The sequence below is a fragment of the Pseudophryne corroboree genome, chromosome 12, assembly GCF_028390025.1.
Source record: "Pseudophryne corroboree isolate aPseCor3 chromosome 12, aPseCor3.hap2, whole genome shotgun sequence".
Taxonomy (NCBI): domain Eukaryota; kingdom Metazoa; phylum Chordata; class Amphibia; order Anura; family Myobatrachidae; genus Pseudophryne; species Pseudophryne corroboree.
In genome coordinates this window covers 8,749,615-8,775,719 of record NC_086455.1, presented here as the reverse complement: position 1 = coordinate 8,775,719, position 26,105 = coordinate 8,749,615, and the positions used below count along the sequence as shown (strand labels likewise).

Here is a 26,105-nt window from a genome sequence, read left to right as displayed (position 1 = left end):
CACTGACTTCATCAGGGGTACAAATCCATACAACATGGTAGCAACACTAATAGGTAGTGTAGTCAATCGTCTGCTAGCCGGCTGCCACATTGTGCTGGTTCTGGTCCATACACAAAGAAGTCTTTATGTTTTGTCTGGTCCAAGCGTAAGACACCATAATCAAGACCTCTATATGTGAAGGTTTCGGCCATACCATTACACATTGGGCTTCCTCGAGATATCACGGGTTTTACTGTGCCCACAGTCCATTCTAGTTCTGAACAGTGAATGTGAAAACTCAGACCAAAGCTGGCCACACACGTACAAAGCTTCTCTCCCTTTGGGAAACACAAGAGATTATCTCTTGGAGAACAAATGGCCATGTATGATGGAATAGAAGTTTGACAACCCAATAAGCATTGCTTTATTTCCATCACAGGGAAGCTGCAAACACGATCCAAACAATAATTAAGGCATTAATCACTCCAGGCAAGACAGATATTGAGCCAAGGATCGAGATTTCAGGCGATATCCCAGCTTAATCATTAATATATTTCTACCTAAGCGAGCGCTCGAGGAGACAAACACTATCACCCCCCCCCCCTCCGGCCTCTACACTCCCAACTGAGCTGGGAAAACATCGTAGCCACTTTGCAAATGAAAAGGTTAAACCAGCATTAACCTAGCGTAGGCCCAGATGCTGCGATTGATAATAAGACGTGTGTGTGTATGTGGGGGGCAGTCGGTCGATTAGAGACATCCAATCTATATTTAGCTGGGACCCTTAGTGTCAATGCGCCGTTGCTCTGGCTCCCAATATAATATACGGCGTATTTGGCAATCAGGTGCAAACAAGATGATGGGACCTCAACCGGCAGCCGCACCACTGCGGGATGGGGGGCACATAACAGCATAATGACTAAGGGGGGTAATTCAGATTTGATCGTAGATGTGCTAAAATTCCTGTGGTGTTATGCATGTGTGTGTCTTGTAAGCAGCGTGTTGCCACGACGTCTGCCAGGCCTTAATAACCCTTTCTGGGCTCTGCTGTTCTCAGTGATCATGTCAGAGGACGCCCTGATGGCGCGACGCGAGCTGAGAATGAGGAAGAAGCAGGAGCGTCTACAGAAGGTCCACAAGGTGTCGGAGGTGGGGTCTCTGACGGAGGAACAGAAGCAGCTCATCGCCATCCTCATCGAGGCCCACAGAAAGCACTTTGACTCCAATTTTAACAATTTTGTGGGTTACAGGGTGAGTATGCCGGGCGAGGGGGATTGGGCGTTGAAAGGGGGGCTTTCAGGACTACTCTGAAATGAGGAGTGTGATCTTACTCTAACATGGCTGATTCTAAACCGTAGGCAAAGTGGCTGTAGTTACAGGAAGCCGGATTTAGGGGCCTATGTACTAGATCAAGTGGAGAGAGATAACGTTTCAACCAACCAGCTCGTCATTTTTCAAACACAGCTTGTACCATGGCAGTTAGGAGCTGATTGACTGGTACTTTATCTCTCTCCAAGGCTTGGTACATAGACACCATACTACCTTATGCTAATGCGAGAGAATCCGTTCAGCTAATGCGGGGGATTGTGCGTTTGCAAGAGGGAAGCCGCGCCGCCCATTGGCGTTACACCGACTGCCATGGTGCACCAGCTACATGCTGGGGGCAAGAGATCCGTCAGGCACAGACTACCCTACCCTGTATGCAGGACTCGCAGGGAGCCCAAGTCAGGGTGGTAACACGCCATCACCAGTTCACGCCCTGTTTCATGAAAGACAGATCTGGCCAAGTTGCGTCTGATGGACATATGCCAAACTGTGTAGAGTCGCTTCTGAGCTGTATGTAAAAACTCACCGTGAGGAGAAACGGGCGACTCTGCATCAGCCCGTTAAGTAAATAGGCTGACCTCCAAATTCCAACACAAGGAACCTAGGTGATCCTATACAGCGCCATGTATGAGATCTGCTGGCTCGCTAACCCTCTGCTGTCAATGACAGGATCTGACAGGATCCCTGAGAAGGCGCCCACAGGGGTTAGTGCACAATGGCTGCCTTATCTGAGGCACCTGCAGGGTTTCGGGAACCTTCTGAAACTTGGGTGAGTTTAGAGGGAACTGTAAATACTATAAACTCTTTTATTTCAATGTTTCTTTGGTCAATTAAACATTTGCTAGGGGCTATGGGATGTGTTGGGTTGCGAACACTCTAACGTTGCTTATCGGCACCCTAAATTAAATTATTATATGCGGGAGATGGGATCCAGGGAAGATGTAGGAAGGCTCCTGAAGAGGACAGCTGGATGTGTTGTCTGTAGCAACCAGTAAGATTCTATCATTTTATAGAAGGTACTTGATAAATGACAGCTAGACCACGAGGCCATAGAGCTAAATGTTTATGGTCTCCTCACCATCCTTATTATTTATGTTCTCCTCCGATGACCTTTGGTCTCCTGAGTTTGCTTAATATCTGTGATCTGTAAACCATAGTTGTGGCCAGAACATTCTCAGCTAGAACATCAAGTACAAATCGGTGCCACCCAAAACTAACCACAGCCGGATAGCAGCTGCATCAATCGTATAATATTACTTATTAACCGGAGATTGCGAGATAACCTGGCATAGCATTTTTGCTCCGATAAGAGACGTGGATTTATGCCAATTTTACTATTATCTTTTCTTTTATGTGGAATTAGAGCACATAAGCAGGAGAGATACCAATATGCATAAAAGCACAACACAAGACAGTATAATGTAATACATTTAAGACGTAGTAGACAAAGGGGGACATGTACTAAGCAGTGATAAAAGTGGAGAAGTGAGCCAGTGGAGAAGTTGCCCATGGCAACCAATCAGCATTGAGGTAACATTTATAATTTGCATACTATAAAAGTATACAGAGCAGCTGATTGGTTGCCATGGGCAACTTTTCCACTGGCTCATTTCTCCACTTTTATCACTGCTTAGTACATGTCCCACAAAGTGAATAATGGGTAATGTAGAGAACATGCAGGAGGGACAAGCACAAGGAGGCAGAGGAGGATGAAGTGGGACTCTGGGAACTGACAAGAGGAAGGGATTTCCTGCTCATCAGAGCTTACAATCTATATGGGAGGCGCTGAAACAAGAAAGGGTGAGATTGAGTGAATGTGAGAGTAAGGACCAGTGCTGGTGGAGTTAGGGGAAACACAGTGGAAACTTTGATCAACAGGTGAGTTTTGAAGGACTTCTTGATGCACTGGAGGCCGGTGGAGAGCCTCATTGGAAGTGAAAGTGTGTTCCATGGGTATGGAGCAGTACGAGAGAAGACAAGGAGATGGAAGTGTGAAGTGGATACGAGTGTGGAGGCGGTAGACTGCAGAGAGTGCGCAGAAGATGAGGTTGGAGATGTAGGAGGAGAAAACCGTCAAGAGCGGAAAATCAGTCTTGCCACGATGTTGAAGATGGAGTGATGTAGGAAGAGGCTTGCGAGACGGAGGTCAGGCATGAGGAAGTTGTAGTAGTCCAGGCAAGAGATAATGAAAGAGTTTGGAAGAGGGACTAGATGTGGGAGTAATGGTGAGATAGGTGTTGCAAATTACATACAGACAGCGGACACGAGGAACAGAGGAGAGCATAGAAATGCTGACGGTGAGGGGAAGGTGAGGAAATATGTAAACTCTAGAGGGAAGGAAAGTGATAAGATCTGTTATAGAGATGTTGAGCTTTGGATAACCTTGGTACATCCATTAGGGGATGGCAGAAAAACAAGGGGACATACAACAGAGGAGGGAGGGGGAGAGGTTGATTTGGGTGTTGTCGGCATATGGGTGGTAATGGAAGCTGAAAGAATGCTCTAGTTTTTAAAGAGGAAAAAACCCTCTATAAATTTGAAGTATTTCATATAGCTGTAAATATTCAGTAACCGTATAACACTACTACAGAAGAGCCTTACGTGTCTGTATATTTTGATTTATTTAGAATTGTGGGAGCCACCAGTTTGCCACCTTTGACAAGTTATAATTGTCATTGGTATACTCTAATGAAATAGTGCCCCCTGGGGTCATCTCACCAAGGACAATGTTAAACCGCCTCCTTGGCTTTAGCAATGAATAATTTTGAAGCCACAGTGACGAGTTAAAGCCTGAGCTGCGCTTACCTTCCTAAACCAACGTTCGGATGAGTTCTTGTTGCTATATCAAGCCTGCAGCGACCACACCTATGTTCTATCCCTTAGAACCTGGAGAACATTCTCAGGTCCCCTTGGTCAGTCAAACGTAGTGCAATATGGGGAATGAAAACCAATAGTCGCAGGCTGTTTACCACTGGACTCCTAGATGTTGTAGTGTTTGACATGAGAGATTCTGAGGTGCTAATGGTCATTTCCAACTCTTCTGTCACACAGCGATCTCCTTTGGCTGACCTATGGATACCCCCGCCCATAGACAGCAGTAGCCCCAGTGACATGGACCTGTCGCCCAACGCCCAACTGCTGACTGACAGCGTCCTGCAGGCCGATGACTTCAGGGAACTGCCTCATTTTGCCGACCTCAGCACCTACATGATCCAGCAGGTCATCAAATTCGCCAAAGAGATACCAGCTTTCCGGTGAGTCTGCAGGTAACCTCAGGGCTGATGTGAACGGATATTGCTATATTAACCCTACCCGTGATCTCAGGTTCCGGTAATAACTGTGTGTCTCGTCCTTCTCCAGCCTGACCACAGACATCTGTGTGTGACGTCTATGGGCCTAATTCAGACCTGACCGCAGCAGAAAATTTGTTCTCTAATGGGCAAAACCACGTGCACTGCAGGGGGGGGGGCAGATGTAACATGTGCAGAGAGAGTTAGATTTGGGTGGGGTATGGCCCTCATTTCGTGCTTCTAGCAAAGGATCCATTCGAACAACCGATCGCATGGAGATTGACAGGAAGAAGGCGGTTATGGGTGTCAACTGACCATTTTCTTGGAGTGTTTGGAAAAAAGCAGGAGTGTCCAGGGGTTTGCAGGGCGGATGTCTGACGTCAATTCTGGAACCGGAAAGGCTGAAGCGATTGCAAGGGCTGAGTAAGTTCAGACCTACTCAGAAGCTGCAAAAAACATCCGTGGGCGGTGACTATCTAATCGCTGCTCTGCAAAAAATAGCTAGCGAGCGATCAACTCGGAATGAGGGCAGATATTGTTTCTGTGCAGGGTAAATACTGGCTGCTTTATTTTTACACTGCAATTTAGATTTCAGTTTGAACACACCCCACCCACATCTAACTCTCTCTGCACATGTTACATCTGTCCCCCCTGCAGTACACATGGTTTTGTCCATTCGAGAACAAATTTGCTGCTGCGATCAGGTCTAAATTAGGCACTATGTTCACTGTCATAAACAAATGGGGGGGGGTCTATTCATGAGGCAGTGAAAAGAGTGGAGAAGTTGCACATGGAAACTAATCAGCTGCTACGTATCATTTTATAGAACCCAATGTCACGTTAAATATCACTAATTTATATGTTATTGGTTCATAATGTTGAAAACAAAATGTCAGCATTCACATTAGGCTTAGACTGCAATGAGGCTAAAGCCCAGTACACACTAGCCGATCCCAGCCGATGCCGATATTGGTGCTGGCAACGGCAAGTGCATACACACTTGCCGATGCCGGCGGGAAGGGAGCGACGGTGGGGGGGAAAGACAGAGATCTGCAGCACGGCTGTCGTTAACGAGGACCTCCCTAGTCTGTACATGTTCAGATGAGGGAGGGGATCGTTAACGATGTGCGGGAGCGAGCATTGTTGTCGACACCAAGTGTACACATTGGACGAGATTGTAAAAGACTTCGATCAGATCTGCCCTTCTGAGCGATATCATTCACTTTCTCGTCTAGTGTGTATCGGGCTTTAGGCTGCGTTTAGGGTTAGGCTGTAATTAGGGTTACGGTTAACATGGGATTATAGTTACATTGTAATCAGGGTTAGTCTGCGATTAAGGTTAGGCTGTGATTAGGGTTAGGCTGTGATTAGGGTCAGGCTGCGATTGTGGTTACGTTGTGATTAGGGTCAGGCTGTGAGTATAGTTACGTTGTGATTAAGGTTAGGATTAGGGTTATGTTGTGATTAGGGTCAGGCTGCGATTATGGTTACATTGTGATTAGGGTTATGTTGTGATTATAGTTACATTGTGATTAGGGTTATGTTGTGATTATGGTTACATTGTGATTAGGGTTATGTTGTGATTATGGTTAAGTTGTGATTAGGGTCAGGCTGCGATTATAGTTACGTTGTGATTAGGGTTAGGCTGCGATTATGGTTACGTTGTGATTAGGGTCAGGCTGCGATTATAGTTACGTTGTGATTAGGGTTATGTTGTGATTATGGTTACGTTGTGTGTGACAGGACGATGCCGTACGGAAGCACTCGCAGCTTCCGCGTCCCGTTGACTGTGCACAGAATGGAAGGTCAAGCCGCACGAGGCCTGACCACATAGGGGATTCCCGCTTACCGTCAGTAACCGCCTGTTACTGACTCCACCCACTGCGCTGTGGGCGGGTTCTCGCTGCCACCACCAAACTCCTAACCTGCCGTGGCGTTTGGAACCACGGTTCTGCTCTGTATGTGCCGACGCACTGCTTTACCACAGCTGTGTGGTGCTGACGAATCCCCACTAGCCACTTGCTAGGCCTCTACCGGTAGCTGGCGGAAGGCGGAGCTTGGAGACGTCAGGTGCTTCCCTGGACAGCCGGAGAACGGGGCTAGGTTTGGCCTAACCCTGTTGGTCACAAGATGAAGCAGTCTTCTTGAGGCAAAGGTGTTTATTGCTCAAATAACCTTTAAAAAGGCTCCTCCCTATTGCTAGGGGCAACAGCATACAATCAAGATCTTTTCAGCAGAAGAAGATGTTACAATACACACTCCTATGGGCCAACTGCCCTTCTTTTATCCCTCTCCAAGACCCCTTACCACAGGGGGTAAGCCCGCCCTGTGGTGTACAACCAATCAATGTTTACCCATGAGCTGTGCATGCTCTGGTCTCATGCACACCTTTACATTGTTCCCTATGGACAGTGGGGAGTGGTCGGTCTCCTTTGACCCTCCTATCTTGGAGATTCAGGATACTCCCACGGTGCCGTTCAGTCTGGCTGGGGGGAAGTTTTTCCCTCCTAAACTGACTTCCAGAAACCTGCCCGGGACCCCTCTCACTGCCTGCAGCCTGGATTTGGGCTCCAGAGCTGGGCAGCCTGGCTCCCCGGCCCAGGTTTCTTGGCACTACGGCTGATCTCCATGGAGCTCCAAGAAACCACTCAGCTTGTTTTATAGCTAAGCTGCTTCTCTTTCTCCCTGTACCCTTTGGAACTGTGAGGCTGGATGGGAAAACATTCCGTTTTTGGGGAAAGGGTCTGGGAGAATCCATCAGCCTGCACAGCTATGGATTCCCCCCTCCTGGGACACACAATCAAGTAAGTGCATTTTATCTTTAAATACATTACATTTTAAATCACACTGTACATTTCCCTGTAACTATACACTGAGCCTGTGCCCTGCACAGACTCTACATACTCAGGCACTGCAGTGCCTTCCCTAGCCCTGCAGCCTGGCTGCTAGGGCTCTCTGTGTGCTGGAGGTATGGGGCTGGCTTCCCCCACCCTCCAGCCTGTCTGCCTGCCACTGGGGCCCAGGGAGCTGGCTCTCCCTGTCCCCCCAGTGTGGCACTACCTTTGTGGCCTCGCCGCACGCAGCGGCGCACCCCCCTGTACCTAAGCCCGGCGGCCCGGGACACTTGTCCCGGCCGCCGTGACTCTGGCTTTGTTTCAGCGCTGAGGCGCCGGGAGCATAGCTCCCGGACCCCAGCGCTCACCATCCTGCTGGGCAGCCTACTTTCACCCACGCCGCTAGGGAGCCGGCTAGCCCGGTCCCCCATGAGCGGCGCCTGTCTGGTGGCCTCGCTGCAGCGTTCGGCGGGGAGCCGGGCTGCAGCGCACCCCCCTCGCCGGCTAGCAGCCCGGGACGTCCGTCCCGGCTGCTGCGGCTGGCCACCCGTGCTGGGCTGAGGCGCTGGGAGCAGAGCTCCCGGCCCCCAGCGGCGGCTCTCACATAGAGCACTGCAGCGGGAGCCGAGCTCCCAGCCGCAGCGCTCACCCTTCTCCCCGGCGCGCACACTCCAGTGCGCCCGGGGCTACACTGACCGCTGCCGGACTCCGGCGGTCAGCGGCTGCCTCCTCTCCCCCGGCGTGCACACTCTGCTGAGCGCGCCGGGGGCTGTCCTCCCTGCCGTGGTCTCCGGAGGGGTCCGGGACCACGGCACAGTTAAAAATACAGCATTTTAAACATTAATAAAACACGGCGCCTAGCGCCCATAATACATTTTTAAATCTGGCGCCAAGCGCCCATTGTCTTTGCAAATGGCGCCGGGCACTAGGGGTTAACCCCTTCAGTGCTGCGGCGGCCATTTGCCTCGTGGCTGGGGCTCTCCGGCCACACTCCTCCCCCCCCATTCAAGCGGGTCAACCAGGGACCCATGTCCCAACGATTTGGGTCCTGGTCCCGCAGTCCGTTGGGGTGAAGGGGACGCTACCTGGGATGTGTAGGCTCCGGCCTAGACAGTTCATCCATAGTGTAGTGGGCCTCTCTTCGTGGGTGCACAATGTTCAAATAGTCCACCTGAAGTCCAAGTTCAAGGCTCCACCACAAAAGTCTGTCCAATTTCCCCAAGGTAGGTTGCAGCCACCTAACCGGTAGGTGGTAAGTCACCACGGTGGGGGGCTGGTTACAAACAAGTGCCACCCACGGTGTCCCAACTGGGGCATACCCCACCTCCCACAATAGCAGTTTCCTGCTCAAACAGGCCACAGGGTGCTCCTGCCCATATGGCTCTTTCTGGCTTGGTACTGCTCCCAGTCCGTGCAGTGGCGCAATAGTTCGTAACACACAGTCCTGGTCAAGAATGTGCGCCATCAGCACTGGAGCGGGTACCCGAGCCTCCTTCAATGACTGGAATGCCAACTCGCAAGCGGGTACAAAGTCCACTGACTTGGGAATGCCCTTCCTAGCCATCTCTGTCAAGGGGTTCACTACGGGACTAAAGTCAATGACAACATGTCCGTAGGGCCTTACAGGTTCTAAGGTCAGTACCGGTCTGGGTGATGTGGGTCGGGGACAGCCTCTGGTTGCCTCCACCCCCTCTGGGTTGGGCCTACCCCTGTCTCCTCCCACATGGTGCCCCAGGCACTGCACCTCCGTCATACCTATCTGGCAACTGTCTGCCCTAACTGTCAGACCTGCCCTCTAATCCTCTTCTGTCGACCTATGACTCGGGAAACCTACCCTGTCACCTAGGCCTACTCTTCCCTCCTTGTCCGCTACCTGTGCCACAGTGATGGCGGCCAGACCACCAGCCTCTGGATCCTGTGTGGCATCCACTACAGGGAGGCTGCGTGTCTTCCCCGATCTACTGTGCACAGGCAGGGGACCTGCTATGTCCACAGCAACTTGCTGCAAGGGTTCTCCTATGGGCAGAGGCCCAGAGACAACACAACCGCTGGAGTGCCCCGGCTGCCAACGCATGGCACCAGCCTTACATGTGGTCTGGGTGTCATCCGACATTCCAGACCAGGGTAAGCTCTGTGTCAGGCACTTCAGGGTACGGTCTATCTCCGGGTTGCTGTCCAAAGGGGTTTCGCTGGCAACCGACACCGGTTGCGCAGGAACGTTCCCTGAGGGGACCAGTTGGACACATTCCCTATCTGGTCTATCCCCTCCCACTTTCCTGGCTACCCTGTACCTTAACCCTTCCCGCCAGGTCAACCTCCCCGCCCCAACCCTGTCAAGGCCGCTGCCAGAGTGGCGCCTCATGCCTTTCGGGGATGGGTCAGAGAGTTGAGCCTCCCTAAACTCCTGCCTGTGGCCCTCAATTTCTCCTAAATTGGGACACTCTACAGGGGGATCTAGGTGGGGACTACTAGGGTCAGTCTGGTAGGGGTCAGTCATGGAAAAGTCAATGTGGTTTCTCATACTCACCGCCGGAGTTGGCAAACCACTTGGGTCAGGAACATCATTGGGCACCCCCACAGGATCAAACGAGCTGGAACCGACATCCTCTGCGTTGCTAGGGGACGTGGGCATACCAGAGGCAAAAGGCATGCGGGGTCGATGTACTGATCTAGCCGCTGTAATCTTTTCCTCTGGGCTGGTTGATGCTGTGGTTGGCTGTGCTGGCAGTGGTCTAGCAGCTGTAGTCTTTTCCTCTGGGCTGGGCTGTGCTGGAGTAGCTGATGTCAACGGTGGGTTTGGAACTTGACTCCGGGAAATGGCGCCAACAAACGTAGTGACGATCCCACCACCCAGATCATTTCCTAGGACCACATCAGTTGGGAGACCATCCATGACGGCAACTTCTCGCAACTTTGGTCCAGCTCCCCAGTCTAGGTAGACTCTTGCCATGGGAACCGCTTTTTCTGTTCCTTCTGCCAGGGTGATCGTGGCAGTGCGACCCTGCAATACTGCAGCAGGATCTATAAGGTGGGGGCTCACCACAGTGATTGAGGCCCCAGAGTCTCTTAGGCCTTCTCCCTGCAGGGGTCCCACGTGGACTGACTGCAGGTGCCTCCACATGTTGTGTAGGGGCTGTTTGGCCATGCAGGTGACTCTCTCCGCAGAGTGCACCTGTCTCTCGCCACACTCCATCGGACTGACTGGAGGGGGAACAGTCTCTGTAGGCTCATCTCCTCTCGTCAAACAAGCGATCCGGGCTCCAGCACTCGGATTTGGGGCACGAGTCTGGGGTGCTTGGGATGCAGGACAGTTCATCCTCAGATGTCCGATTTTCCCACAGCCGTAGCACTTCTTCTCCAGTCGTGGCACCGATGATCTCTGATCAGTTGCAGGGACGCTGCGGTGCGGTTGCTGGCCAAGAGCACCCGGGTTGGAAGATGCTTGTCTTTGGGGATGATGAGCTGAAGAGGGTGGTCCCCTTGGTGGTACAGTCTGTTGGAGCTGGCTGCTAGCGGGGCGCTTCTGCCCCCGTGGCCGAATTGCCACATATTTGTCGGCTAATTGGGCAGCCATTTTTAAGCTGGGTGGCTCCCGATCTAGCACCCACTCCTTCACTTCTTGGGCGCACCTGCGGTAGAACTGCTCCCTGCAGATCAGGTCAATCAGTGCGTCCCATGTAGTGGCTTCCGAATCCTTCACCCACTTCACCACGTACTGCCGCAGCTGGGTGGCGAACTGCTCATGGGTGCTGCTAGGATTCTTGGGCAAGTCTCTGAACTTCTTCCTGTAAGACTCTGGAGTGATGAAGAATCGCTGGAGGAGGGCCTTCTCGACTTCGTCGTAGTTCCCACAGTCCTCCGTCGCCACTCCTCGATAGGCCTCCAAGGCCTCTCCATGCAGAGTGGGCACAAGGTGTCTCACCCACTCTGACTTGGGTAGATCATGTAATTTGCAAGTCCTTTCAAAAACTTGTAAATGTCCATCAATGTCCCCATCACTGTCTGCAAACTTGGCAAACTGAATACGTCCTGATCTGTGTACAACAGCTGACAACGGCTCCCGGGGTACCACGGCCTGTGGTGCCCGCTCATCACGCCACATCTGGATGATGATCAAGCGCTCTTGCTCCGTTGCCCTTTCCCCCAATTCCGCTAGCCGATCTGCTAGGGTATCCGGGTCGCCCCCCCTGGGACGTTGGGATCCTGGCCCTGCTAGGGATTGCTGGGAAACATTGCTGCTGTGAGAGAGGGCGGGGCTTGTGGTTCTCACCGGTTCCTTACGAAGGTCCACTGTTGGGCCGTCCTCTGCGATGCTGACGCCGTCAGTGCTTTCCACCTCCGCCCGATGAGACTCCTCCCAGCTCCTGAGCGCCGCCTGCATGACGCTCCTGGACGCGTTGGAAGGGATTTCCACACCCTTCCCCTGGCATACGATCTCCAGATCCTCCTTGGACATTCCGCTGAATTCCGCCATCTTGTGCGTTCTCCTGCGCTGCAGTTACTCCTCTCCTGAGTAACTCGGCTTCTCCAATCAGGTGATGAAAAGCCGCCTGGGATTATCCCACCACTATGCCACCAATTTCTGTGACAGGACGATACCGTACGGAAGCACTCGCAGCTTCCGCGTCCCGTTGACTGTGCACAGAATGGAAGGTCAAGCCGCACGAGGCCTGACCACATAGGGGATTCCCGCTTACCGTCAGTAACCGCCTGTTACTGACTCCACCCACTGCGCTGTGGGCGGGTTCTCGCTGCCACCACCAAACTCCTAACCTGCCGTGGCGTTTGGAACCACGGTTCTGCTCTGTATGTGCCGACGCACTGCTTTACCACAGCTGTGTGGTGCTGACGAATCCCCACTAGCCACTTGCTAGGCCTCTACCGGTAGCTGGCGGAAGGCGGAGCTTGGAGACGTCAGGTGCTTCCCTGGACAGCCGGAGAACGGGGCTATGTTTGGCCTAACCCTGTTGGTCACAAGATGAAGCAGTCTTCTTGAGGCAAAGGTGTTTATTGCTCAAATAACCTTTAAAAAGGCTCCTCCCTATTGCTAGGGGCAACAGCATACAATCAAGATCTTTTCAGCAGAAGAAGATGTTACAATACACACTCCTATGGGCCAACTGCCCTTCTTTTATCCCTCTCCAAGACCCCTTACCACAGGGGGTAAGCCCGCCCAGTGGTGTACAACCAATCAATGTTTACCCATGAGCTGTGCATGCTCTGGTCTCATGCACACCTTTACATTGTTCCCTATGGACAGTGGGGAGTGGTCGGTCTCCTTTGACCCTCCTATCTTGGAGATTCAGGATACTCCCACGGTGCCGTTCAGTCTGGCTGGGGGGAAGTTTTTCCCTCCTAAACTGACTTCCAGAAACCTGCCCGGGACCCCTCTCACTGCCTGCAGCCTGGATTTGGGCTCCAGAGCTGGGCAGCCTGGCTCCCCGGCCCAGGTTTCTTGGCACTACGGCTGATCTCCATGGAGCTCCAAGAAACCACTCAGCTTGTTTTATAGCTAAGCTGCTTCTCTTTCTCCCTGTACCCTTTGGAACTGTGAGGCTGGATGGGAAAACATTCCGTTTTTGGGGAAAGGGTCTGGGAGAATCCATCAGCCTGCACAGCTATGGATTCCCCCCTCCTGGGACACACAATCAAGTAAGTGCATTTTATCTTTAAATACATTACATTTTAAATCACACTGTACATTTCCCTGTAACTATACACTGAGCCTGTGCCCTGCACAGACTCTACATACTCAGGCACTGCAGTGCCTTCCCTAGCCCTGCAGCCTGGCTGCTAGGGCTCTCTGTGTGCTGGAGGTATGGGGCTGGCTTCCCCCACCCTCCAGCCTGTCTGCCTGCCACTGGGGCCCAGGGAGCTGGCTCTCCCTGTCCCCCCAGTGTGGCACTACCTTTGTGGCCTCGCCGCACGCAGCGGCGCACCCCCCTGTACCTAAGCCCGGCGGCCCGGGACACTTGTCCCGGCCGCCGTGACTCTGGCTTTGTTTCAGCGCTGAGGCGCCGGGAGCATAGCTCCCGGACCCCAGCGCTCACCATCCTGCTGGGCAGCCTACTTTCACCCACGCCGCTAGGGAGCCGGCTAGCCCGGTCCCCCATGAGCGGCGCCTGTCTGGTGGCCTCGCTGCAGCGTTCGGCGGGGAGCCGGGCTGCAGCGCACCCCCCTCGCCGGCTAGCAGCCCGGGACGTCCGTCCCGGCTGCTGCGGCTGGCCACCCGTGCTGGGCTGAGGCGCTGGGAGCAGAGCTCCCGGCCCCCAGCGGCGGCTCTCACATAGAGCACTGCAGCGGGAGCCGAGCTCCCAGCCGCAGCGCTCACCCTTCTCCCCGGCGCGCACACTCCAGTGCGCCCGGGGCTACACTGACCGCTGCCGGGAGCGGAGCTCCCGGACTCCGGCGGTCAGCGGCTGCCTCCTCTCCCCCGGCGCGCACACTCTGCTGAGCGCGCCGGGGGCTGTCCTCCCTGCCGTGGTCTCCGGAGGGGTCCGGGACCACGGCACAGTTAAAAATACAGCATTTTAAACATTAATAAAACACGGCGCCTAGCGCCCATAATACATTTTTAAATCTGGCGCCAAGCGCCCATTGTCTTTGCAAATGGCGCCGGGCACTAGGGGTTAACCCCTTCAGTGCTGCGGCGGCCATTTGCCTCGTGGCTGGGGCTCTCCGGCCACACTGTGATTAGGGTTATGTTGTGATTATGGTTACGTTGTGATTAGGGTCAGGCTGCGATTATAGTTACGCTGTGATTAGGGTTATGTTATGATTATGGTTACGTTGTGATTAGGGTTATGTTGTGATTATGGTTACGTTGTGATTAGGGTTAGGCTGAGATTATGGTTACGTTGTTATTAGGGTCAGGCTGCGATTATGGTTACATTGTGATTAGGGTTATGTTGTGATTATGGTTACGTTGTGATTAGGGTTAGGCTGCGATTATGGTTACGTTATGATTAGGGTTATGTTGTGATTATGGTTACGTTGTGATTAGGGTTATGTTGTGATTATGGTTACGTTGTTATTAGGGTCAGGCTGCGATTATGGTTACGTTGTTATTAGGGTCAGGCTGCGATTATGGTTACATTGTGATTAGGGTTATGTTGTGATTATGGTTACGTTGTGATTAGGGTTAGGCTGCGATTATGGTTACGTTATGATTAGGGTTAGGTTGCGATTATGGTTACGTTGTGATTAGGGTTAGGCTGCGATTATGGTTACGTTGTGATTAGGGTCAGGCTGCGATTATGGTTACGTTGTGATTAGGGTCAGGCTGCGATTATGGTTACGTTGTGATTAGGGTTAGGCTGCGATTATGGTTACGTTGTGATTAGGGTCAGGCTGCGATTATGGTTACGTTGTGATTAGGGTTAGGCTGCGATTATAGTTACGTTGTGATTAGGGTCAGGCTGCGATTATGGTTACGTTGTGATTAGGGTCAGGCTGCGATTATGGTTACGTTGTGATTAGGGTTAGGCTGCGATTATAGTTACGTTGTGATTAGGGTTATGTTGTGATTATGGTTACATTGTGATTAGGGTTATGTTGTGATTATGGTTACGTTGTGATTAGGGTTAGGCTGCGATTATGGTTACGTTATGATTAGGGTTAGGTTGCGATTATGGTTACGTTGTGATTAGGGTTAGGCTGCGATTATGGTTACGTTGTGATTAGGGTTAGGCTGTGATTATGGTTACGTTGTGATTAGGGTCAGGCTGCGATTATGGTTACGTTGTGATTAGGGTCAGGCTGCGATTATGGTTACGTTGTGATTAGGGTTAGGCTGCGATTATGGTTACGTTGTGATTAGGGTCAGGCTGCGATTATGGTTACGTTGTGATTAGGGTTAGGCTGCGATTATAGTTACGTTGTGATTAGGGTCAGGCTGCGATTATGGTTACGTTGTGATTAGGGTCAGGCTGCGATTATGGTTACGTTGTGATTAGGGTCAGGCTGCGATTATGGTTACGTTGTGATTAGGGTTAGGCTGCGATTATGGTTACGTTGTGATTAGGGATCGGCTGCGATTATGGTTACGTTGTGATTAGGGTCAGGCTGCGATTATAGTTACGTTGTGATTAGGGTTAGGCTGAGATTATGGTTACGCTGTGATTAGGGTTATGTTGTGATTATGGTTATGCTGTGATTAGGGTTATGTTCTGATTAGGGTTATGTTGTGATTATGGTTATGTTGTGATTATGGTTACGCTGTGATTATGGTCAGGCTGCGATTATAGTTACGTTGTGATTAGGGTTATGTTGTGATTATGGTTACGCTGTGATTAGGGTTATGTTGTGATTATGGTTACGCTGTGATTAGGGTTAGGCTGTGATTAGGGTCAGGCTGCGATTATAGTTACGCTGTGATTAGGGTTATGTTGTGATTATGGTTACGCTGTGATTATGGTTACGCTGTGATTAGGGTCAGGCTGCGATTATAGTTACGTTGTGATTAGGGTTATGTTGTGATTATGGTTACGCTGTGATTATGGTTACGCTGTGATTAGGGTCAGGCTGCGATTATAGTTACGTTGTGATTAGGGTTATGTTGTGATTATGGTTACGCTGTGATTAGGGTTAGGCTGTGATTAAGGTTAGGATTAGGGTTATGTTATTAGGATTAGGGTTAGAATTAGGCTATGATTGGGGTCAGGATTAGGGTTAGGCTGCGATTACGGTTACGCTGTGATAAAGGTTAGGGTTATGTTGTTATTAGGATTAGGGTATGATTGGGGTTAGGATTAGGGTTATGTTGTTATTAGGATTAGGGTATGATTGGGGTTAGGATTAGGCTTTGGTTAATATTAAGCATACTTACCTCGCCAACACTAATCCTCATGGCCGCCGTGCCGACTTGTGAAATTCACAATGTCAGTTTCAACATTTTGACATCTCAATCTCCCATCCATATTGACATTCAGAATATGTCGTCATTCCAGTGTCAACATTTTGTACTACCCCCATTTATATACGTGCAGTTTCAGTACGTACATATGGTGGGGGCAGCTGTAGTAACGGGACGTATAGGACATCGACAGCTGGTAAAATTGATCATTTAATGTGGGTTTAAACTTCCTCTTCCGCAGAGTAGTACTTTGGTGTTTGGCACTAGATGGTGTGAGAGCAGTGCTGCCACCACGTGGCTGACCACAGTTACTGCAGGTGCAATGTTGATACCAATTTAAACAGCGTAAAAACGCATAATTATCAATGCTCAATTTTGTTAGTCCACGCTAATAAAAGGTAAATATATCTTACAGCTATACTTACGGCTGCAGCACTTGGCAGCTTCCAGTGCACCAGGTTGCAGCATTATTGTGCATTATTATTGAAGGGGCTGAGGTGGCTGACTTCAGACCTAATACTTGTACCCATGATATACCCATTTGTCTCACCCCCTACCCAGGGCTCTGCCCATCGATGACCAGATTTCTCTTCTGAAGGGCTCCACCATGGAAGTCTCCCAGATCCAGTTTAATTCTGTCTTTAACCTGGAGACCAATATGTGGGAGTGCGGACGCATGAAATTTAGTATAGAGCTTGGCATCATGAGTGAGTATTGCCATCCAGATAATAAAAACCTACCTGGGATGCCCTCCGTTTTCATTTGGGCATATCTTTGGCATGTGTAAGAAATGTATATTATGGCTGATTAGTGCCAATGCTACCATGGTTGGCCTCGGAGCTGGCACGGGTAAGTGGGCATTAGTATATCAGCACTGTATACATATAACAGTACATTAGAAGATGAAATCCGGTGGAATAGCCTGTAGCGAGCTGTAAGCCACGCCTCCGGCTGTATCTGTTCCTCTGAGAAAGGAAACTGCTGCTGCGGCCCAGCCACTAAGCAGCGTAGCGGGAATAAGCCCTCCCGGTAATCTGTACCAGCGTCGCTGCGTGCTGTGTATGGCGGGATACCGATATAACATCTCTCTCTGTTCCCCTCTGCAGCCGGCTTTCAGCAGCTGTTTTTGGAGCCGCTGCTGAAGTTCCACGTCACCTTACGCAAGCTGAAGCTACACGAGCCGGAGTACGTTCTGATGCAGGCCCTGGCGCTGTTTTCCCCAGGTAACAATAACCCATATGGGAGGAAAATCCTAAACCAAATGGGCATCAGTGGTCCTCTGACGCTGGACAAGAGCCCAAAACGGAGCACGATGTATGGAATCAGCATCTTGTTACCCCACCGGCCTATAGAGGGCGCTGCCATGGGAGAAACGTTTTGGGTTTTATTTTGTGTGTGTGTGTTCATTGTTGGTTTATGTGTGCAGGGTCACTGCGTCTCTACAAGGGCCAGGGTCTCACCTGGCGATATATCTCTTTCTGAATCCACTTAATCCCTCCACTCTATGGTCACGTCACATACCACCCACACCGCAAACACAGCCGTGGGTTTTATGATTTGCTGAAGGATGGGATTCCCGGCGTCGGTCCAGGATCCCATCCGTCGGGAAGCTAACTGCTTCCCACAGCTGCTACTTCTCTACATTTATAACCCGCGGCGTGTCTTGCTTTTAATATCAGAACCATTTAAAATTTCACGGTTGAACATGCTGAGAAGTGGCAACTTGCAAAATCAGCCGCTTGGCAACATTGCCTCAATAGCCCCTCCCCGGAACCTCACTGTAATCGCTGCATCTGGTTGGTTGATATGGATTACAGCATGGCCGCACCATGTGCGCTGTTGTGTTATAATCTGATCTTTATAATGAGCCGTTTTCCTCTTGATCCCATTTAGACCGCCCAGGTGTCATGGAGCACAGCGTTATTGATGAGATCCAGGAGAGAACCGCCCTGACACTGAAATGCTACATCGATTACCACCACCCGCTGCCAGACAGCAGGTAACATGGGGACAGAACTCCACGTGTGTGCGTGTCACTCTCACTGTGCACATGCGTGTGCAGAGCATTTTGTGTCGGTGGGCAGAGCTTACCCTGCCTCTCTTCTGTGGGGAGCGGAGATGACTGTGGAGAAGGGGGAGGGGGATTAGTATGGGGGCTTCCCATCCCTCTTAAAAATGGATGAACTTATAATAAATACCTAACTGGAGAATAATCACTAGCATACTTTTGACAAAATAATACCACCCTCATATAGTCTGACCCCATATATCCTTATTCTGATGTGCTGTTATCTTATTATGATCCACCACTGATAGCGTTATACCGCAGCGCGCACAATTGCACTGTACACGAATGTGAGTAATATTCATGTATCGCCTATATTTTCCCATCCTAGGTTCCTGTACGCCAAGCTCCTCTCCCTGCTGGCAGAACTTCGCACCTTGAATGTTGAAAACACCAGACAGATCGTTCACATCCAGAATATAACGTCTGACGCCATGACACCGCTAATGAAAGAGCTTTACAGCTGAGAATAAAGGAAAGATTGGCGCAACATCGTAATGCAGATTGTGCCATGAACTTCTACAGCAAGCTAGTTATCAATGTGAACTGGATAAGCCAGGATGTATTTCATGTACAATGCACTTACGCCAATATATGTCAGGACAAGTGGTTTTATTTCCGGCTATACATCTAAAGGACGTTTTGGTGGGAATGGAGTAATGGGATCAGTGGTGTAAAATCAACATAGGTCCAGGGACTTTACGTACAATCAAGAAGTTATCAGTGACCCTACAGGAGGTGGACTTCTCCTTCTTCTCAGAGTTATGGAAGCACGTGCACTTGATTTGCTCCAAATGACAATTTTCTAAAACAGGCAAAGCTCTGACCCAGAAATATGAACTTATGGTCCCTGCAAGATATGGGTTCAGACGCCAGTCAAGTGCAAGCTCCTCTGCGCACTCTCAGCCCTTTCCTGCTCAGAGAGGCCCCTAGTAGAATTCAGGATTCATCGCTCGCTAGCCTTTAATTCTATTTGCCTGGAATGAACATTTATAATCCTATCAGAACGGTTCCTTGAGGTAATATTTTAATTATGGCAGGGGCATATATTTTCCCCTATGCATATCAGAGTTGTCGCCGGTAACCCTTTGTAAAGGACATGCAATAACCGTTTGGGGTCAAAAGCTGGTTACACCACCTCTTGAACCTTTGTTGTTGATTTAACCACTTTGACCGACCATATTACCTGCATTGAAATTTCTAAGCCCATTCAGTTTCTCATCGTTGCGCTGGATTTCATTAGTCAAGGATCTGGTGGATCCCGAGGGGAGGTGTGAATAAAAATAACAGACGCCAGTCACTGACGGGGGTTAGAGAACTACGGTACATAACATGTGACCACAGCCGTGGTAAAAGGAAGCTTGCTTCCGTATTTGTGAACAGCACTTAAACGATTTAGCAGATTACATCAACTCATTATTATTGCCTTAATGACCCTGACGGTCTGCGCATCAGATGGAAACTGCACGCTAGGTATACACAGATACTCTGAATAAGTAATGTATACACAGGTATATTTCTCTGAAGCCCTTTATAATGGCTCAGACGCCCATTCACATCAGCTAATGGAAAGGATGAGTGAGGAATATGTCAGTTGTGTGAACAACGGTTCTGGAGATTATACTAAGACTATGGAATCGACACTAATGTCTTGTACATTGTATACCGTATAATGCTAGGGGACCTCTCTTATTCCCATATAATACACAAAAGCGCTGTTTCTCTTACTGATGGGAGTTACATCATTCATGAGTTACAAGTGAAGTGTTAAATTGGAGTTATCGCCCACAAAAAGTGGAGGCAGCCATATTTGTTTTTCTACCGGACCCAATATTCAGCCAATCAGATCAGTAGGGCCTAGTGACATCACAGAGACATGGGGCACTGCGCAGTGAGGTCACCAGTTCTGGTGAACTTATGTGTTTCATTCTAGTGAATGTAAGTCGGCACTCCTATACCAATATGGCATGCTCTTGCACATGGGGGAATGCCACACCAACCCTGGAGCGCCAGAGATAGGTGTGAGAGGGATGCCGACATCAACCATCTTCCCAGCAGTCGGGACACAGATGCCAACTTAAATTGCGACTCTCCTGTTTAAATCAGGACAGTCCTCGCTGCTTGTGTACGTGACAGTGGGTAGCCTAATCCTAACTCTCCTGCCAGTCCGTGCAGAATGTTAGTGTTTCATCAGTTGACATCCTGTACATGCCGACATGTTAAATGTTTGCATCATAACATTCAACATTGTGATTTTTTACATTTTAACAGCATCCCCTTAAGGCATTTTGCTAAAAACATTTATACATGCAATGTGTACAGTCAGCCTGTAGATGGTGCTGTATGCTACTGACATCTATTAAAGATTTGTTCACCCTAAGCAGAGTAATCACATTGCTGCGCCATCTACTGGTGGTGATAGGGTGCTACACTACAGCAATACCTGGGCAAGGAGCAAACGCTCTCTAAGGGACATTATCATTGTAAGTAAATGTTTTGTAGTTCTCTCTACAGATTTCATTCACCTGTGACTGTTCCTATATGGTGTATTGGATGAGGTCTATGCACAGGTTACATACACGGTACAGCCTGGCTATATAAGACACTTATTTCAAGATCCTCAAATTCACCATTTCAGCCTGTAACAAAGGTTCTGAGACATAGTAACATTATTTTACAATAAAATTATATTTTTAAACAATTTTAACTGAATGTCTGTCTACATAACAAGCAGTATATACCAGAAACCATGAACACCATACAGAGGGAAGGCAGCCATTTTATCTCATCAGTTCCCATTATTATACAATCCAAATAATATACTGGCTTAATTGGTTCCCAACATAAAAAAAAAAAAATCCCTACCGTGAATGTGTCTGTGTGTACATGTGATAGGGAATATAGAGTGTGAGCTCCACTGGGGCAGGGACTCATGTGAATGGCCAAATAGTCTCTGTAAAGCGCTGCGGAATATGTGTGCGCTATATAAATAACTGGTAATAATTGGTTGGGTTCGAGAGACCGGCACTCAGAACGCTGGCAGTCACATGACCAACTGCTAGGTAAGTATGCCAACCCTCTCCCAATCCTCCCTTCTTGCAGCTTAACCCTAACCTCCCCCCTACAGCCTAACCCTAAGCCTCCCCGGCATACTTACGTGATGACGGCACTCTGGCGTCGGGATTCTGACGTGTGACTGGATTCCCTCTCCGGTCTTCTTACCGCCAGCATTCCAAACGTCGGGATGACAACTACATCCCAGTAATAATAATATCTCGCAAGCATATTCCAGAATATCCAGCACACCAGATCTGCTCACGCACAGAAAAGTGTATATTCTATTTTTGCAAATGTTGGGTTCTGGTGTGTTTCTTGACATTCTAGAATATGCTGGATATTCATCTATTATTACCAGGCAGCCAGTGTATGAATATATGTTTGAGTGTGCATCACTTGCTCTTTCTGCACACACCCACATTATAATATATACACTGTATATTAATATATGCCCATTAAGCTTAATGCTGAGATCCTGTCTCACAGAAGTGGTTGCTGGGAAATGTATGCCCTGAGCGTGGGGATAGGAGTCTTGAGAAATGTCTAGATATAAATAAATGATATTTTTGAAAGGAATTTTTGTTGTGTTCTTCAACCATTTGTAGGATACTGCACAGGATATGAAACGCGGCCACGAGCAGGTTCCTGCAATAAGCTCGCCTGAAAACGCTTTAAACTGTGGATCATCTGCAGGCCCCGGGCCAAAACAGACCGTAGCATGAGGCTGAACATGGCACTTTACTCACAGTGACTAGGGATGTGTGCCGAACGTTCACAAAAATAAGGCAATGTTAAGCAACATCCTGCACTCCAGATATTTTTTTTCCACAAGGGTATTGTTTTTTGTGCACAAAACAAGCAGACTATTTAATTTGATGCATGTCGCCAACAGACTGCGGATCAAACGGACAGGATCCCAGCAAGGCAGGTGCACCGGGGGAAATCATTTCCAGCTGCATCCGTGCCAAACACAAAGCTGCATTTTGTCAGGTCATTTCCAGCTGCATAAAAATCCCTGCTTTAGTCTGATCGCTTCCCCAGCCCACACTGAGCTATTTCTGGATAACAGAATTACAGTGCCCACCTGTCCCTGCTGAGGGCCCTGTACTAAGCTGCAGGTGCAGAACAATCCCTTTCCCTCCGCCCCCGCTCTGCGAACGTACCAGCCCCAGGGTGCCAGCTGTTACAGAACAATACAGGGTTCTGCCAGGGGAGGGCAGCCAGGTGAGGAATGGACGGTGTCCCCAGCCACCTGCATTATGTATGAGCCTGTCTCTTGCATGGTCTGTGAATGGAAGTGCGTGGTTACCGCCTCTGGCAGCCGCCCGTGTTCTGAGTGCAGGCACGGAGCATGCAGACACATTAAAGGGCCACTAACACAAACCCGCAAGCAGTCTTATTAACCAGAGCTACAAGTATAACGAGGGGAGAGTACCTGATGACATTAAAGCTGCGGAACAGGTGTAATCATTTTACCCTATGCGCACATTACTTCCTGCCTGCAAGCAGCTGCAGAAACACCTGATGGCGTATACAGATGGTGACAGCTTATGCTAGGTGCACGCCATGCAATAATCAGGCCAATCAGACGCGTGGGTACACAGTGATATCTATGGTCTGTTGTCCGGATCGTATGATTGGATGTCACATGCTGCACAACATGTCTCCATGACGATGGGTCGATATAGTGTAGTGTGTATGAATTCCCGATCATCTGTCATTCTGCCGATCCTTCATGTAAAGAACGTTGCCTTTGCGACGTTCTTGGGACAGATAATCGTTCGGAGTGGAATGTTAAATCACTAGCGAGTACGCTCGAAATCGGATGTTGTCAAGGTCGCCAGTGAAATCGTTCAGCATTACAATGCGCTAGGTCCCACGTGACTTGTCGTAGACTGCAATTATGCCGGCGAACATTAATATCCCTCATTTATTATTTAGCGCCACCAATAACCACAGCACTGTACCACGCAGCCATCCCAAGGGATGAATGATCCCTATTCTACATGACATGAATGCTGCATTTATCAAAGTGCCCCAACCCCATACTACGCAGCCCGTGGATCAAGCACATATCTCCCCTTTGTAGCACTAGCACACGCTATCAGCTGCGAGACGCGACGCGCTCTGTCAGCGCCATGCAAAGCGGCAGAAAATAATTTATCCTTTTTTTTTATTTATTTAAAATAATTATGTTCTTCTCATCAAAGTTTATGAAGCTGGATAATGAAAAATCTCAGGCACCTAATATAACCGTTTCATGTAACGCACGCACATAGCTATCACCACTTATCTGCAGAACCACCCTACACTGCACAATGCTGACACCTACTGTCTGGATTTGGAATAACACCACTAGATTCAGAGATGGTGCAGCTGCAGCAATGGCGCCCTGACTGCTTCTTTACGCTAATGCCATGGCCAATGAGTTTCTTAGACCACCAGCTGTGGTGCTAGTACGACGCACCATCAGTCACACCAGCCCTATAGAAGCAGAGTCTCCTTCTGGACACGGCCCGTGGGGCCAGTGCACCTGCGTCTTTAGATGCAGCCGCTGACCACGACACTCCTGTGACTGGCTAGACACCCCCGTTACCGCACACTGAAACTGCATCCATCTGCGTGCAATCTCCATCGCCGTCTTTGTGTGGAAAGCCATCAGGACACTTGCGCAGTGTGACTCGGACACATGGCAGACTGAAAGCATCGGACGCTTACGTCCGACATCGCCGCCGCGCCCACCTCTGAATCAGGGTTTAGCACTGTACAAATTAAGTGATGGAAGAAGATGCTGGCCCTCATTCCGAGTTGTTCGCTCGCAAGCTGCTTTTAGCAGCTTTGCACACGCTAAGCCGCCGCCTACTGGGAGTGAATCTTAGCTTATCAAAATTGCGACCGAAAGATTCTCAAAATTGCGATTACACACTTCTTAGCAGTTTCTGAGTAGCTCCAGACTTACTCGGCATCTGCGATCAGTTCAGTGCTTGTCGTTTCTGGTTTGACGTCACAAACACACCCAGCGTTCGCCCAGACACTCCCCCGTTTCTCCGGCCACTCCCGCGTTTTTCCCAGAAACGGTAGCGTTTTTTCACACACTCCCATAAAAGGGCCAGTTTCCGCCCAGAAACACCCACTTCCTGTCAATCACATTACGATCACCAGAACGAAGAAAAAACCTTGTAATGCCGTGAGTAAAATACCCAACTGCATAGCAAATTTACTTGGCGCAGTCACACTGCGGACATTGCGCATGCGCATTAGCGACTAATCGCTCCGTTGCGAGAAAAAAATAACGAGCGAACAACTCGGAATGACCCCCATTCCCCTTTACAATAATCGCAGACACCCAGGGAAGGGATAATCAGTGTTACGTTGTAATTAACGAAGGCAACCAGAAGGGGGCAATGCTGCCCCAGGCACAGGGCTGCAGGTGAGATGCGGAACACACGGCTGGATCTTTTTAGTAGTTGACACTCGTGGAAATGTATTATAGATATTTATTTTTGTACCCCTGCTCTATACTCACCCAACAGCCCCACCCTTATACCCCTGCACTATATCCACCCGACAGCCCTGCCATTATACCCCTGCACTATACTCACCCGATAGTCCCTCCATTATACCCCTGCACTATATCCACCCGACAGCCCCGCCATTATACCCCTGCACTATACTCACCCAACAGTCCCTCCATTATACCCCTGCACTATACTCACCCGACAGTCCCGCCATTATACCCCTGCTCTATACCTACCCGACAGTCCCGCCATTACACCCCTGCTCTATACCTACCCGACAGTCCCGCCATTATACCCCTGCACTATACTCACCCAACAGTCCCTCCATTATACCCCTGCACTATACTCACCCGACAGTCCCGCCATTATACCCCTGCTCTATACTCACCCAAAAGCCCCACCATTATACCCCTGCACTATATCCACCCGACAGCCCCACCATTATACCCCTGCACTATACTCACCCGACAGTCCCTCCATTATACCCCTGCACTATACTCACCCGACAGTCCCGCCATTATACCCCTGCTCTATACCTACCCGATAGTCCCGCCATTATACCCCTGCACTATACTCACCCGACAGTCCCTCCATTATACCCCTGCACTATACTCACCCAACAGTCCCTCCATTATAGCCCTGCACTATACTCACCCGACAGTCCCACCATTATACCCCTGCTCTATACCTACCCGACAGTCCCGCCATTACACCCCTGCACTATACTCACCCGACAGTCCCTCCATTATACTCCTGCTCTATACCTACCCGACAGTCCCACGATTATACCCCTGCTCTATACCTACCCAACAGCCCCGCCATTATACCCCTGCTCAATATCCACCCAACAGCCCCACCATTATACCCCTGCTCAATATCCACCCAACAGCCCCACCATTATACCCCTGCTCAATATCCACCCAACAGCCCCACCATTATACTCCTGCACTATACTCACCCCAGTCCCACCATTATACCCCTGCACTATACTCACCCAACAGTCCCGCCATCATACCCCTGCTTTATATCCACCCAACAGCCCCGCCATTATACCTCTGCTTTATATTCACCCAACAGCCCCGCCATTATACCCCTGCTCTATACTCACCCAACAGTCCCACCATTATACCCCTGCTCTATATCCACCCAACAGCCCCGCCATTATACCCCTGCTCTATACTC

General features: G+C 49.8%; 1 protein-coding gene across 4 annotated transcripts in view; it reads left to right on the top strand.

Moving 5' to 3' along the window:
• The window catches only part of NR1I3 (nuclear receptor subfamily 1 group I member 3), a 51,332-nt gene extending 29,351 nt beyond the window's left edge, over window positions 1–21,981 (top strand). For all 4 annotated transcript variants that reach the window (XM_063946895.1, XM_063946894.1, XM_063946896.1 and 1 more), the window contains 6 exons: window positions 1,037–1,230; window positions 4,357–4,559; window positions 16,845–16,990; window positions 17,390–17,506; window positions 18,177–18,282; window positions 18,680–21,981. In XM_063946895.1, the coding sequence (XP_063802965.1) occupies window positions 1,037–1,230; window positions 4,357–4,559; window positions 16,845–16,990; window positions 17,390–17,506; window positions 18,177–18,282; window positions 18,680–18,815 (902 nt within the window). In that variant the 3' untranslated portion in view covers window positions 18,816–21,981. The remainder of the gene's footprint in view (window positions 1–1,036; window positions 1,231–4,356; window positions 4,560–16,844; window positions 16,991–17,389; window positions 17,507–18,176; window positions 18,283–18,679) is intronic.
• The last annotated feature ends 4,124 nt before the right edge of the window (window positions 21,982–26,105 follow it).